This window comes from Gopherus flavomarginatus, chromosome 8, assembly GCF_025201925.1.
Source record: "Gopherus flavomarginatus isolate rGopFla2 chromosome 8, rGopFla2.mat.asm, whole genome shotgun sequence".
Classification (NCBI taxonomy): domain Eukaryota; kingdom Metazoa; phylum Chordata; order Testudines; family Testudinidae; genus Gopherus; species Gopherus flavomarginatus.
The window spans coordinates 55,196,818-55,213,271 of NC_066624.1; the positions used below are offsets into that span (position 1 = coordinate 55,196,818).

General features: G+C 48.3%; 1 protein-coding gene across 1 annotated transcript; it reads left to right on the forward strand.

Moving 5' to 3' along the window:
* Positions 1–1,530: 1,530 nt before the first annotated feature.
* On the forward strand, positions 1,531–2,831 carry LOC127057046 (uncharacterized). The gene is made up of 2 exons (XM_050965671.1): positions 1,531–2,491; positions 2,593–2,831. Exons 1-2 carry the CDS (start codon positions 1,701–1,703, stop codon positions 2,594–2,596), a joined length of 795 nt encoding a protein of 264 aa, XP_050821628.1. The 5' UTR covers positions 1,531–1,700; the 3' UTR covers positions 2,597–2,831.
* Positions 2,832–16,454: the final 13,623 nt, after the last annotated feature.

A 16,454-nucleotide genomic window follows, 5' to 3' on the forward strand; every position in this document is an offset into this window, starting at 1 on the left:
TTTTATTTCTTTTTACTTACCGAGAAAGGCACTGTTGCTAGGCAACCCTAAGCAGGCAACAAATAAGCAGCAGTTCAGGCAGTAAACACCAGAGGGCACCCCAACACAAGAAAGCAGGAACCATGACTACCAAGGACCTGAAACAGGAACTGGCAAGACTAGATGCAGAGGAACACCTCAGAGACGCCGACCACAAGCGAGACATGGAAAAAAAAAACAAAAAGAAATAGAAATAGGAGAAAAAGAGGTGGAACTGAGAGAAAGAGAAGAAAAAATCAAAGAGGAAGCCTACAAAAGAGAACAAGCAGCCAAAGAGGAAGCCTACAAAAGAGAACAAGAAGCTAAAGACGCGGACCACAGAAGAAAAATGGAGCTCCAAAGGGAGGCACACCAGCAGGCCATGGAATTAGAACAGGCTAAGCAACAGAACACAGCCAGTCCTAACAACACTTCACCAGTTGTTGTTCCACATCCGAAAAAATTTCCCACCTACAAGGCAGGTGATGACACTGAAGCCTTCTTAGAAAATTTTGAAAGGACCTGCCATGGATACAGCATCTCTGAAAACCAGTACATGATAGAGCTGAGGCCACTGCTCAGTGGACCTTTAGCAGAGGTGGCGGCTGAAATGCCTAAGGAGAACATGAACAATTATAAACTTTTTCAAACCAAGGACAGATACAGAATGGGGATAACACCTGAGTATGCTCGTTGGCGGTTCAGAGCCCTAAAATGGAAACCAGATGTGTCATTCCCCCGACACGCCTACCACATTGCCAAGAACTATGAGGCCTGGATATCAGGAACAAAGGTTAACAATCTGGACGAGCTGCACCTCCTGATACAAATGGAGCAGTTCTTAGATGGTGTTCCTGAGGAAATAGAAAGGTACATCCTAGATGGGAAACCCAAAACGGTAACCGAGGCGGGGGAGATTGGAGCCAAATGGATGGAAGTGGCAGAAAAGAAAAAGCTACTGTCAAGGGGAGTGAATATCCCAGGGGGCACACCGACAATAAACCCTATAACCGAGGGCAGCACAAGACCCCACCGACATCCCAAGGAAAGCCACAGACGCCCTATTCTTCCACCTCACCAGTCTCCAGTAACCCACCTCAGCCCAGTGACCAGTCAGCTGGACGATGCTTTAAATGTAATGAACTGGTACATATAAAGGCCAACTGCCCCAAGAACCCCAACCAAGGGCAGTTCATTACACCACCATCACACCAAAGATCCCCAGGCCCAGATGCCTCTCAAATACCCTTGGAGCGAAGGGAAACTTTGAGAGTGGGCGGAAAGAAGGTTACTGCGTGGAGAGACACGGGGGCACAAGTGTCAGCTATCCACCAATCCTTCGTGGACCCCAAATTAATCAACCCAAAGGCCCAAGTGACAATTTACCCCACAAGCTGTAGACTTGCCTACAGCTAAACTACCTGTCCAGTAAAAAAAGGCTGGTCAGGAATGTGGACTTTTGCAGTCTATGACAACTATCTAACTAACAGGGAGTTTTGCAAGGGAGTTTGGAAGGGGAGTAGGAAGGGAGAGGGGGTCCCTTGTCGGTCTCATCTGTGACCCATTGGTCCCCTGAACCCATAACCTGAGCCACATCGAAAACCTTTCTGTTTACAGCAGAGAGGAGCGGACAGGGAGCTGTAGATGGGAATTTGAGAGAGTTTGACAGAGGGAGGCTTACAATGGTGAGGAGGACCCGCAACACCTGTGCCAGCACTGCTTCTGTCTCCTCCACCTGCCCCTGTAGCCAGACAGAGCACCAAAGCATGGATGCTTTTACCCAGATTCTGATGTGGGCTTGCAAAGACTGTAATTTGCAATTTCCACTTACTGATATCCAGGCTGGGGGTGGCATCCAATGTGAAAGGTGCCTACTGGTGGAATCTCTCAGGCAGCAGGTAGGAGAGCTACAGGAGGAGGTGGCCAGGCTGAGGAACATCCATGTCCATGAGCAATTCCTGGACAGTATCCATGTGGAGACAGCTGATGGTGCTGTCCCAGTTGACAGGACTACCGACACTCCAGTGGAGGAGGAGATGCCTCAGGGTGTATCTGACACACCAGTGGAGGAGGAGGCTCAGGGTGGACACAGCCAACTGGTTACTTCTAGCAGCAGGCAGTGCTCCACCGCTGCTGCGAACCCTCCTGTTGTGGTAAAAGATAACCATTATGCTCTTCTTGACACAGGAGAGAAGAAATCACCCCCAACAGTTAAGGGGGTGAAGCCTCGTACCCCTAAGGCTGGGAGGTCTGCTGTCACCACTGATAAGAAACGTAGGGTAGTGGTGGTTGGAGACTCTCTGCTGAGGGGGACGGAGACACCCATCTGTTGCCCTGACCGTTCATCCCGGGAGGTATGCTGCCTGCCAGGGGCCCGTATCCGAGATGTTACAGAGGCTTTGTCGAGAATTATCCGGCCTTCTGACTACTATCCCATGCTACTCATCCATATGGGCACAAATGATACTGCGAGGTGTGACACTGAGCAGATCAAGAGTGACTACAGGGCTCTGGGAGTACGGGTTAAGGAGTTTGGAGCGCAGGTGGTATTCTCTTCAATTCTTCCTGTTGAAGGTAGGGGTCCGGGCAGAGACAGATGCATCGTGGAGGTGAATGCCTGGCTGCGAAGATGGTGTCGCCAGGAGGGCTTTGGCTTCCTCGACCACGGGATGCTATTTGAGGAAGGACTGCTAGGAACAGATGGCGTTCACCTTTCGAAGAGGGGAAAGGCCTTATTTGCGCACAGACTGGCTAACCTAGTAAGGAGGGCTTTAAACTAGGTTCGACGGGGACAGGTGAGCAAAGCCCACAGGTAAGTGGGGAACAAGACCTGGGAGATGGGTTGGAAACAGGAGGGAGCACGGGCTATAATGGCAGAGAGGAAGGAGGGTCAGGGCAAAGCTGGGAGGCAAGATCAAACCAGTATCTTAGATGCCTATATACAAATGCAAGAAGTATGGGTAATAAGCAGGAAGAACTGGAAGTGCTAATAAATAAATACAACTATGACATTATTGGCATTACTGAAACTTGGTGGGATAATACACACGACTGGAATGTTGGTGTGGATGGGTATAGTTTGCTCAGGAAGGATAGACAGGGGAAAAAGGGAGGAGGTGTTGCCTTATATATTAAAAATGTACACACTTGGACTGAGGTGGAGATGGACATAGGAGACGAAAGGGTGGAGAGTCTCTGGGTTAGGCTAAAAGGGGTAAAAAACACAGGTGATGTCATGCTGGGAGTCTACTACAGGCCACCTAATCAAGCGGAAGAGGTGGATGAGGCTTTTTTCAAACAACTAACAAAATCATCCAAAGCCCAAGATTCGGTGGTGATGGGGGACTTCAACTATCCAGATATATGTTGGGAAAATAACACCGCGGGGCACAGACTATCCAATAAGTTCCTGGACTGCATTGCAGACAACTTTTTATTTCAGAAAGTTGAAAAAGCTACTAGGGGGGAAGCTGTTCTAGACTTGATTTTAACAAATAGGGAGGAACTTGTTGAGAATTTGAAAGTAGAAGGAAGCTTGGGTGAAAGTGATCATGAAATCATAGAATTTGCAATTCTAAGGAAGGGTAGAAGGGAGTACAGCAGAATAGAGACAATGGATTTCAGGAAGGCGGATTTTGGTAAGCTCAGAGAGCTGATAGGCAAGGTCCCATGGGAATTAAGACTGAGGGGAAAAACAACTGAGGAAAGTTGGCAGTTTTTCAAAGGGACGCTATTAAGGGCCCAAAAGCAAGTTATTCCGATGGTTAGGAAAGATAGAAAATGTGGCAAAAGACCACCTTGGCTTACCCTTGAGATCTTGCGTGACCTACAAAATAAAAAGGCGTCATATAAAAAATGGAAACTAGGTCAGATCACGAAGGATAAATATAGGCAAATAACACAGGAATGCAGAGGCAAGATTAGAAAAGCAAAGGCACAAAATGAACTCAAACTAGCTATGGGAATAAAGGGAAACAAGAAGACTTTTTATCAATACATTAGAAGCAAGAGGAAGACTAAGGACAGGGTAGGCCCACTGCTCAATGAGGAGGGGGAAAACAGTAACGGGAGACTTGGAAATGGCAGAGATGCTTAATGACTTCTTTGTTTCGGTCTTCACTGAGAAGTCTGAAGGAATGTCTAGTATAGTGAATGCTTACGGGAAGAGGGTAGGTTTAGAAGAGAAAATAAGGAAAGAGCAAGTAAAAAATCACTTAGAAAAGTTAGATGTCTGCAAGTCACCAGGGCCTGATGAAATGCATCCTAGAATACTCAAGGAGTTAATGGAAGAGGTATCTGAGCCTCTAGCTATTATCTTTGGGAAATCATGGGAGACGGGGGAGATTCCAGAAGACTGGAAGGGGGCAAATATAGTGCCCATCTATAAAACGGGAAATAAAAACAACCCAGGAAACTACAGACCAGTTAGTTTAACTTCTGTGCCAGGGAAGATAATGGAGCAGGTAATCAAAGAAATCATCTGCAAACACTTGGAAGGTGGTAAGGTGATAGGGAATAGCCAGCATGGATTTGTAAGGAACAAATCGTGTCAAACTAATCTGATAGCGTTCTTTGATAGGATAACGAGCCTTGTGGATAAGGGAGAAGCGGTAGATGTGATATACCTAGACTTTAGTAAGGCATTTGATACAGTCTCTCATGATATTCTTATAGATAAGCTAGGAAAGTACAATTTAGATGGGGCTACTATAAGGTGGGTGCATAACTGGCTGGATAACCGTACTCAGAGAGTAGTTGTTATGGCTCCCAATCCTGCTGGAAAGGTATAACAAGTGGGGTTCTGCAGGGTTCTGTTTTGGGACCGGTTCTGTTCAATATCTTCATCAACGATTTAGATGTTGGCATAGAAAGTACGCATATTAAGTTTGCGGACAATACCAAACTGGGAGGGATTGCAACTGCTTTGGAGGACAGGGTCAAAATTCAAAATGATCTGGACAAGTTGGAGAAATGGTCTGAGGTAAACAGGATGAAGTTCAATAAAGATAAATGCAAAGTGCTCCACTTAGGAAGGAACAATCAGTTTCACACATACAGAATGGGAAGAGACTGTCTAGGAAGGAGTATGGCAGAAAGAGATCTAGGGGTCATAGTGGACCACAAGCTTAATATGAGTCAACAGTGTGATACTGTTGCAAAAAAAGCAAACATGATTCTGGGATGCATTAACAGGTGTGTTGTAAACAAGACACGAGAAGTCATTCTTCCGCTTTACTCTGCGCTGGTTAGGCCTCAACTAGAGTATTGTGTCCAGTTCTGGGCACCACATTTCAAGAAAGATGTGGAGAAATTGGAGAGGGTCCAGAGAAGAGCAACAAGAATGATTAAAGGTCTTGAGAACATGACCTATGAAGGAAGGCTGAAGGAATTGGGTTTGTTTAATTTGGAAAAGAGAAGACTGAGAGGGGACATGATAGCAGTTTTCAGGTATCTAAAAGGGTGTCATCAGGAGGAGGGAGAAAACTTGTTCACCTTAGCCTCCAATGATAGAACAAGAAGCAATGGGCTTAAACTGCAGCAAGGGAGATTTAGGTTGGACATTAGGAAAAAGTTCCTAACTGTCAGGGTAGTTAAACACTGGAATAGATTGCCTAGGGAAGTTGTGGAATCTCCATCTCTGGAGATATTTAAGAGTAGGTTAGATAAATGTCTATCAGGGATGGTCTAGACAGTATTTGGTCCTGCCATGAGGGCAGGGGACTGGACTCGATGACCTCTCGAGGTCCCTTCCAGTCCTAGATTCTATGAGTCTATGAGTCTATCTCATCCCCATGCTGCTGGGGGAAGACTTGGCCAATCAGGTGAAGCGGACCAAGAGAGTGGGAATGGTTACCCGCAGCCAAACCAGGCAAGCTTCCCGACCCATTCCTGTTCCTGAGCCGTCCACAGAGGCCCCGTCTGTGTTACCAGAGACCCAGACAGAGGTAGTGGACCCGGATTCTCTGCCAACGACTGAAACAGCCACAGTGACTCCAGTCCCAGACCCAGAACTGAAAAAGCAACCAGCACCAGCGCCAGCAATTGCAAACCAATCTTCAACCCCAAGGCCAGAGGGCGCCAGCGAGCCTGAACTGGCAGAAGCAGCAGACAACTATACCCAAGAGGCTCAGCCAGAGCCTGGAATACCACCTGGTGCACCAGCGGAGAGCGGTTCACCAGCAACGAAAACAACCCCATCACCTACATCGCTTCCAGAGGGACCAAGCCCAAGTCCACAGTCTAAGGAAGAACTGGTGTCTCCAGCTTCAAGGAAACAGTTCCAGACTGAGCAGGAAGCAGATGACAGCCTTCAGAAAGCTTGGGCGGCGGCACGGAGCACCCCACCGCCTCTCAGCTCTTCTAATCAATCCTGGTTTGTTGTAGAACAAGGACTCTTATACAAGGAGACTCTTTCTGGTGGACACCAGGAAGACTGGCATCGGCAAAAACAGTTGGTGGTTCCAAACTAAGTACCTGGAAAAGCTCTTAAGCTTAGCCCATGATTATCCCAGTGACAATGCTGGGGTGAACAGAACCAAAGACTGGTTGGGGAAATCCTTCCACTGGGAGGGGATGAGCAAGGACGTTGCCAAGTATGTCCCGTCTTGTGAGGTGTGCCAACAAGTGGGGAAGCCTCAAGACCAGGTCAAGGCCCCTCTCCAGCCACTCCCCATAAGTAATGTCCCATTTCAGTGAGTAGCTGTGGATATTCTGGGTCCTTTCCCAAAAAAGACACCCAAAGAAAAGCAGTACGTACTGACTTTCATGGACTTTGCTACCCGATGGCTGGAAGCAGTAGCTCTAGGCAACACCAGGGCTAACGCTGTGTGCCAGGCCCTAACAGACATTTTTGCCAGGGTAGGTTGGCCCTCCGACATCCTTACAGATTCAGGATCTAATTTCCTGGCAGGAACCATGAAAGAACTGTGGGAAACTCATGGGGTGAATCACTTGGTTGCCACCCCTTACCACCATCAAACCAATGGCCTGGTCGAAAGGTTTAATGGAACTTTGGGGGCCATGATACGTAAATTTGTCAATGAACACTCCAGTGACTGGGACTTAGTGTTGCAGCAGTTGCTTTTTGCCTACAGGGCTGTACCACATCCCAGTTTAGGGTTTTCACCATTTGAACTTGTGTATGGCCACGAGGTTAAGGGGCCATTACAGTTGATGAAGCAGCAATGGGAGGAGTTTACGCCTTCTCCAGGGACTAACATTCTGGACTTTGTAAGCAACCTACAAAACACCCTCCGACACTCTTTAGCCCTTGCTAAAGAGAGCCAAAAGGATGCTCAAAAAGAACAAAAGGCCTGGTATGATAACATACCAGAGAGCGTTCCTTCAACGTAGGAGACCAGGTTATGGTCTTAAAGACGCAACAGGCCCATAAGATGGAAGCATCATGGGAAGGGCCATTCATGGTCCAAGAGCGCCTGGGAGCTGTTAACTACCTCATAGCATTTCCCAATTCCTCCCTAAAGCCCAGAGTTTACCATGTTAATTCTCTCAAGCCCTTTTATTCCAGAGACTTACAGGTTTGCCAGTTTACAGCCCAGGGAGGAGATGACGCTGAGTGCCCTGAAGGTGTTTACTATGAAGGAAAAAGTGACGGTGGCGTGGAAGAGGTGAACCTCTCCACCACCCTGGAACATCTGCAGTGGCAACAAATCAAGGAGCTGTGCACTAGCTTCGCCCCATTGTTCTCAGCCACCCCAGGACGGACTGAACGGGCATACCACTCCGTTGACACAGGTAATGCTCACCCAATTAGAACCCCACCCTACCGAGTGTCTCCTCACGCTCAAGCTGCTATAGAACGGGAGATCCAGAACATGCCACAGATGGGTATAATACGCTTATCTACCAGTGCATGGGCATCTCCAGTGGTTCTGGTACCCAAACCAGATGGGGAAATACCCTTTTGCGTGGACTACCGTAAGCTAAATACGGTAACTTGTCCAGACAACTATCCAATGCCACGCACTGATGAGCTATTGGAGAAGTTGGGACGTGCCCAATTCATATCTACAATAGACTTAACCAAGGGGTACTGGCAAGTACTGCTAGACGAACCTGCCAAGGAAAGGTCAGCATTCATCACCCATGCAGGGGTGCATGAATTTAATGTGCTTTCTTTCGGGCTGCGAAATGCACCCGCCACCTTCCAAAGACTGGTAGATGGTCTCCTAGCAGGATTGGGAGAATATGCAGTTGCCTACCTCGATGATATGACTATTTTTTCCGACTCCTGGCCCGAACACCTAAAACACCTGGAAAAAGTCTTTGAGCGCATCAGGCAGGCAGGACTAACTGTTAAGGCCAAAAAGTGTCAAATAGGCCAAAACAGAGTGCCTTACCTGGGACACCAGGTGGGTCGAGGAACAATAAACCCCCTCCAGGCCAAGGTGGATGCTATCCAAAAGTGGCCTGTCCCAAAGTCAAAGAAACAGGTCCAATCCTTCTTAGACTTGGCCGGGTATTACAGGCGATTTGTACTGCACTAGAGCCAAATCGCTGCCCCACTGACCGACCTGACCAAAAAGACCCAGCCAAATGCAGTTAAGTGGACTAATGAGTGTCAGAAGGCCTTTACCCAGCTTAAGGCGACGCTCATGTCTGACCCTGTGCTAAGGGCCCCGGACTTTGACAAACCATTCCTAGTAACCACAGATGCATCTGAGCGTGGTATAGGAGCAGTTCTCATGCAGGAAGCAACGGATCACAACTTCCATCCTGTCGTGTTTCTCAGCAAGAAACTGTCTGAGAGGGAAAGTCACTGGTCAGTCAGTGAAAAGAAATGCTACGCCATTGTGTACGCCCTGGAAAAGCTACACTCATACGTTTGAGGACGGTGGTTCCAGCTACAGACCGACCATGCTGCGCTAAAGTGGCTTCATACTGCCAAGGGAAACAACAAAAAACTGCTTCAATGGAGTTTAGCTCTCCAAGATTTTGATTTTGAAATTCAACACATTTCAGGGGCTTCTAACAAAGTAGCTGATGCACTCTCTCGTAAAAGTTTCCCAGAATCCACTGGTTAAAATTTGTCCTTAAAATGTAGAAAGTCTTGTAGTTACATACTTAGTAGTATATGTAAAGGTGCATGTGTTGTATTAATCTGTTTATTCTAAAGTTCTAGGAAGAAATCACCGCCAGTGAGGTTCCCCACTGTCTGTGATTTGGGGGGCATGTCATAAACAGATAGTTAAGGGTTAATGTCTCTTTTAACTGTAAAGGGTTAACAAACAGGAAACCAAACACCTGACCAGAGGACCAATCAGGAAACAAGATACTTTCAAATCTCGGTGGAGGGAAGCCTTTGTTTGTGTTTTTTGGGTTTGGCTTTGTTCTCTCTGGGTCCTGGAAGGGACTAGATGTGCAACCAGGTTTCTTGCCAATTTCCCTGCCGCAGTCTCTTATATATTCAGAATAGTGAATATTTGGTAAGAAAGGCGGTTATAGTCTTTTGATTGTTTTCTGTATTTGCAAATGTGTATTTGGCTGGAAGTATTTTAAATTGTATTTCTGCTGGAGGAGGCTTTTTCTCCAGTTTCTATAAGCTGACAGACCCTGTAACTTTTACCATCTAAATTACAGAGATAACTTTTACCTTTTTCTTTTTTTTATTAAAAGTTTTGTTTTTAAGACCTGTTTGATTTTTTCCCCTTATTGAGGCTCAAGGGAATTGAGTCTGTACTTAACAGGGAAGAGGAAGGGAGGGGAGAAGGGGGAATCCCTTTGTTTTAGATTCACGGAGCTTGAATCTGTATTGCCTCTGGGTGAGGGAGAAAGGGGAGGCGGGGGAAGGGACATTCCTCCCTGTTTTAAGATTCAAGGAGTTTGAATCACGGTAATCTTCCAGGGTAACCCAGGGAGGGAAATCCTGGGAGAAGCAATGGTGAGGAAAGGGGTTTACTTTCCTTGTGTTAAGATCCAGGGGGTCTGGGTCTTGGGGGTCCCCAGGGAAGGTTTTGGGGGGACCAGAGTGTATCAGGCACTGGAATTCCTGATTGGTGGCAGCTTATCAGATCTAAGCAGGTAATTAAGCTTAGAGGAATTCATGCTGGTACCCCAACTTTTGGACTCTAAGGTTCAGATTGGGGAAAGATACTATGACACACCCCCTTGCTGGGCACCCACCAGACTGCTGTGAGAGGAATCCAAGCTGCACGGTCCATGGATCTCTAGGTGGTTTGTCTGAGAGCCTTAACAGAGCCCATCTTGGGTCCTCCTCTCTTCTGCCTGTGACACATAACAGTCTAGTCTCCTGAGGGTTGTCATGCTTCAGTCTCATTTCAGTTGTTAGATTTAGCACCCCAGTGCTGTGTGGGGCTGGTGGCCTATGACTTAAAGAAGGTCAGAATAGATGACCTACTGGTCCCTTCTAGCCTTGCTCTCTATGAGCATGCCCAGAGCACAGACCTTCTATCTGGCACCATCTTCTGAGAGCTGACACCGCTGTCCAGCTGTGTAGTCCCTGGCCACAGCCCTGACCCTTCAGACTCCCCCATACATTAGACCCCTCTCTCCAAACTCCACTCAAAGGTGTGCACATCACAGTTTAACTCTCTCAGAAGGCAGGGTGGCCACACTGTAGCTATGAAGCATGTAACACCGAAACACCTAGCCCAGAGTCTAACACCTGAATGTGCTTTTGCTTAGGGCTTGTCTAGGTGCCGAGTCAGGTTGCAACAAGCTGAGGGGTGAATCTTCTGTGAACTAGCTGGCCGCATGCTAATTGACCATGTGGACTCTGCTATTGCACACTGGAAGTTCCCTAGGGTGCAGCATCTCTGTACCCGCAATTGACAGGTACTAACTTTCCATCTAGACAAGCCCTTTATCAGACAAAGCACAGGTGAGTACAGCTCATTTAGAAAACATCCAGCTTGAATGCAAAGCCCCTCATTAGCTGACCCTTCCCTTGGTGGGGAGAAAACCACTGGAGCCATGGCCAGGAAGGCAGGCAGAATTTCCTTGCCTGTTGCAGGCTGCTACATACTAGATGGCTTCTCCTCATCCTCTCCTGCATAGAGTCTGCTGCCCAGCCCCCTCTCTTCCTGTGTGTTTCCTTATTTAAGGAACTTCTGGTCACCTGCTTCCTTTGCTCTGTCTCTTGGTAACTCTCCTCTGCTCCCAACCCTGCTCCCCTTGGATGGAGTGTTAGAGGGCTTTCCCTTGACCTTCTCCCCTGGCTCTTGTCATGCAGACAGAAAGCAGATCAGAAGTCTGAAGTGCAAGCAATGTGATGTTTACTGGGGTTAGTTTCCAGCAGGCATATGTATACCATAACTCTGATGATGCGGAGCCCTGTTTCCCAGTGTTCTCACTCCCTGCTCCTCAGCAGGCATAATAATACCTGAAATGCATACCGACAGTCCCACCCCTTACAACTTATAGTCATGTTCCATTTTGGGAGGTCGGCTGGGGTCTTCATTTCCACCCCTTTTATACTACATGGGAAGGGGCAAGCATTCCTCTGGTCTTTTAGTGTTTTAATTCTGCTCCCCTTCCCCCACAGTCCTCCCTTGCCCCTCCCGACTGGTTTCTTGACCTTGCCTTGAGATAAGGAGTTGAGGCACTTTTCAAGTGTGCATTCATATATTACATTCCCACCATGCCCAGTAACACTTTAAGTGCTCTTATCTATTTCCATTATACTAACAGACCCATCTGGTTTAGGCACAAGCAACATTTACAGTGTCTTTGTTTTTAGTAGAATCCCTTTGTTCACACATTTTAGTAAAAAATATATATAACAAAAAACAGTCAGGGAAGCAGAACTCAAAGTACTATCTCAGGCAAACCTTACAGGCCTGGATCCTACATTGATACTAATACTCCTAACATGGAGGAAATCTCTTTTCCCTTGGAGTTCAGTTATTCTTTGACATAACTTGTGTGGTCAAGGCACCGTCATTAACATTAACACTGTATCTGTTCTAGGAGGACATGACAACCCTGCCAGCCCATGGTGAGCACAGTCTGAGACAGTCATGCTACAGCAGTTTTGCATAGTAACATTTCATAGTCTCACCCAGAATTCAGACAGTGTGTGTGCAAATTCCCACATAGCCACACCCTGTTTTACAAGTAGGAAACTGAGGCACAGAAAAGCCAAGTAACTTTCCCCAGGTCACACAGGAAGGCTGAGGCGGAGCAGGGAATATCCCAAGTCCTAGGCAAGGGCTCTAACCACAGCACTACCCTTCCCCTCCAAAGCCAAGCTTTTTAAGGGCCACATCGGCAATAACAATAATGCAGCTCAGTCACAGACACTTGCTGGGATTCAGCAACTGTACTTCCCTGAAGACTGGGTGCAAATGCCTGAGATTCAGCACTGGAGAACTTAGCAAGACGTCTTTCTCTACAGCCTCTTTCTCATGGGATTATAAGTGTTCCCCTTCTGGAGTACTTCAAAACCCGGGAAATTTGGGAGGTGGAATTTATGGGCACCAAGGAATGATGGTTCAGATTCTTGGAACGATGAACAACCTACCTCTTTGAGAGATCCTTTCCAATATAGCAACCACTACCCACTGTATTCACACCCCATCTAACCAGCCTCCCCTCCACAACAAACCAACCAACCAGCACCTCCAAGCTGAGTGTTACCCTGAGGAGAGAAATGAGACAGAGACGCCATGAAATCCAGCAAGGGCTTTACTGTTGGTACAGATTGTATTGGAGGCTATTATGACAGGTAGCTGTATAAAATGGATGGACAGATATTTGGCTCTGGCAGGTTTGGGCAGCTGTAGGAGAGAGAAGGAGCCGGAAATCTACCTCAAAGGATCAGTGGAAGATTGCCTCTCACTAAGTGGTGTCCTGAGGCAGGAAGAGGACATGGTTGGAGTAGGAAGGAAGGGCAGGGCAGATTCTTGACTGGCACAGTAGCCTTTATGAGACCACCTGCAGCTAGGATTGCCAGGTGTTCTGTTTTAGACAAGAACGCCAAGTTGAAAAGGGGGCATGGAGGCTCTGGTCAGCACTGCTGACCAGGCCGTTACAAGAACCGCTGTGCCGCTGACTGGACTAAGTCAGGCTCCCTGTCTGCCCTTGCTCCACATGTTCCCCAGAAGCGGTGAAATGTCTCTGTGGCCCTTAGGTGTAGATAGTCTCTGAGTACTATCCCGCCTCGAGTGCCAGCTCCGCATCTCCCATTGGCCAGGAGCCGGGGCCAATGGGAGCTGCAAAGCTGGCGCCTGCTGGCATGGGCAGTGCACACTGTGCAGAACTGCCTGGCTGCACCTCCACCTAAGGACCAGACATGCCGGCCACTTCTGGGAGTGGTGTGGAGCAGGGCAGGTAGGGAACCTGCCTTAGCTCTGCTGTGCCACCAGTCAGGAGCTGCCTGAGGTAAGCACTACCCGCACCTCAACCCCCTGTTCCAAACTCCCTCCTGGAGTCTGCAACCCCTCCTACACTCCAATCCCCTACTCCAGGCCTTTCCCACACCCAAACTCCCTTTCAAAGCCTGCACCCCAAACCTCCTCCTGCATCTGAACCCTCTGCCCCAGCCAGGAGCCCCCTCCTGCACTGCAAACCTCTCATACCCAGCCCCACCTGAAGTCCACAGCACCAGCAGGAGACCTCACCCCCTACCGCACCCTAACTCCCTGCCCCAGCCCAGAGCCCCCTCCCTCACCCTGAACCCCTTATATCAGGCCCCACCCCAGAACCTGCACCCCCAGCTGGAGCCCTCACCCCAACCCCCTTCCCCAGCCCAGTGAAAGTGAGTGGGGGTTGGGGAGAATGAGTGAAGTAGGGAGGTGGGCTGGAGGCAGGGAAGGAGGATTTGGTTTTGTGCATTTAGAAAATTGGCAACCCTACTTACAGCCAGCATAAAACACAGCAGCTCTTGGACTGCTCTTAGTTACACAGAGGGCTATTCTGGCCTTCAGCTGGCCTAGGCTCAGGGAGCAGAGAAGTTGCTCAGGTGAGGATGTAGCCCAATAGCACCAATGAGTAAAACTCCTGTGGAAGATTGGACTCACATCTGGCTCCCTCGTGGTTGGGTGTGGCACAGCAGCTCTTTCCTCTCTAGCTTCCCCTGCCAACAGCTGCTCTGGTCCCACCAGTGCTCTGCCTTGTCTCATGACTCAGCGCTCCAGCTCAGTCACATTTTAGTTCTGTTCGTTCTGGGGTAACAGGAAGCCCAGCAAATGAATGTCCAGTGTCCTGACATCTGGTCTTTTGCCCTCAACTCTGTACCCCTTGTTCCTCATGTACTTCTCTCAGGGCTCCCAGTCAACCTTATCCCCTTCTCATGGGTCTCCTGACACCTTCCCAGTGGCTGGTAGGTGACCCAGGCCTCCCACAACATAGGGTTCCTGTCCAGGGGTGCTGTAATCAGCAGCCCAGTTCAGCTCTGTCTGACTGCTCCCTGGACTTCTTCTTAACATAGCCCTTTGCCAGCCCTTCCCCCACCACCTCTCGAGGTTCTCACTTTCTTCTCTCAGGGCCAAGACTCATAGGTCAAGGCCTTCTCCTGAAATCCCCAACAGAATCCCACTCTAACAATACAGACATACTCTAATTCTCTTTCCTGAGCTCAACCTCTCGTTCCTCAAGTCTCCCCTGCTTTGTTCCTCGGCTGAATGCCTCCCAGGCCTCACTCGCTCAGGAAGCCCAGAACTTGCAGCAGCCGCTCTTTGGGCCAGCAGCAGTTGCTCTTTGGGCCAACTCTTCCACCAGGCTACCTCTTCACCCCTGCTGGTCTCACTTGCAAAGAGAGGGACAGCACAGCTCCTTCCCTTCCTCTCCTTATACTAGCTCCATCCTGTGACATTGCACTTCATATGATTTTATGAAAATATGCTAATGAGTGTGAATATAATGTAACTGGAATATGTTTCATGCAAAAGGTCTCTTGTAAGGTATCATTACAAAGCTTATAATCTACTGAGTGTGGTCATCCTATTTGTATAAATGTATCATTCTTGTATATAAAACTAGAAATATGAAATATAACTCTGAGGTCCTATTGTAATTATGAAAAAGTGGGGGCCATTAATGTAATCTTGATGGCTCCCATCAAATTAGGACAATTGGCTGTAAATGGCTCTGTTTACTTGCAAACCGTCCTGTGAGTCAGGCTGGGAGGAATGAAGGCTTGAGGTCTCACAGGACATGTGACCATGTCACAGGACACTGGAATCTTAAATCTGGTGCTTTTCCATTTAGAAGGAGGGGTGGGGATCCAGAGGGATAAAAGGTTCCTGTCTTGTGCCAAAGCTATATAAGGGGGTGGAACAGAACAAGGAGGTTCCAGTCATGAGAAATCCCTTGGTTACCACCTGAGTTGGAGCTAACAAGGACTGTACCAGGGAAAGGATTGGGCCCAGACTAGGAAGGAGTCCAGTCTGTGAAAGAAACTTATTGGAATATCTCTGAGGGTGAGATTTTATCTGTATTCAGTTTCTTACTATATTAGGCTTAGATTTGCATGTTTTGTTTTATTTTGCTTGGTAACTTACTTTGTTCTGTCTGTTATTACTTGGAACCACTTAAATCCTACTTTTTGTACTTAATAAAATCACTTTTGTTTATTAATTAACCCAGAGTAAGTAATTAATACCTGAGGGAGCAAACAGCTGTGCATATCTCCCTATCAGTATTCTAGAGGGCGGACAATTTATGATTTTACCCATTTATAAGCTTTATACGGAGTAAAACGGGTTCATCTGTGGTTGGATCCCATTGGGAGCTGGGCGTCTGGGTGCTGGAGGCAGGAGCACTTCTTAAGCTATTTTCAATTAAGTCTGTGCTGGAGCAGACTGGCGTGTCTGGCTCAACAAGACAGGGTTCTGGAGGCCCAAACTGGCAGAGAAAAACAGCTCAGAGGTAGTCTCAGCACATCAGGTGACAGTCCCAGGGGAGTTTCTGTGATCGAATCCGTCACACCCCCAGAGCTGGGGCTCCTCTCTAATTGGGACAGGCCCACCCGCAAGGCACAACCAGGTGCCCTAACTGAGCTCTCCAGTTCCAGTTAACTCTTTCAGAGCTAAGATGGGGAATACATCTCATCACACCTCCCTGTGGGGAGCAGGGCATGGGCAATCAGGCCTAATGGATGGCGTCAGGAGGCTGGAACCAGAGTCAGCTGCCAAGCCAAAGGGAAGAGCCAAAAGTGAAACCCCAGCACCAGGGGTAGGGCATAGGAGCAGGGACCTGAAGCGAGGCAGGAACCGGGGACCGGCAGAAGCCTGGGATAAGGAGGACAGGAATAGGCAGGCATCAGGCAAGTGGGCACAGTCCTTACATAGTAGCAGCCATCAGGGGATTAACTGCTCAGACAATGCCCTGTGCCTTTTTGCAGTTTAAGTAGTGCATCCCAGCCAATCAGTGGGGCTGGACGTCTCCCCCAGTCAGGAGCTGTGTGGGCAGGGCCCCCTTCTCCAGTGACTCTGAGATACTGGGTGATGGTCACG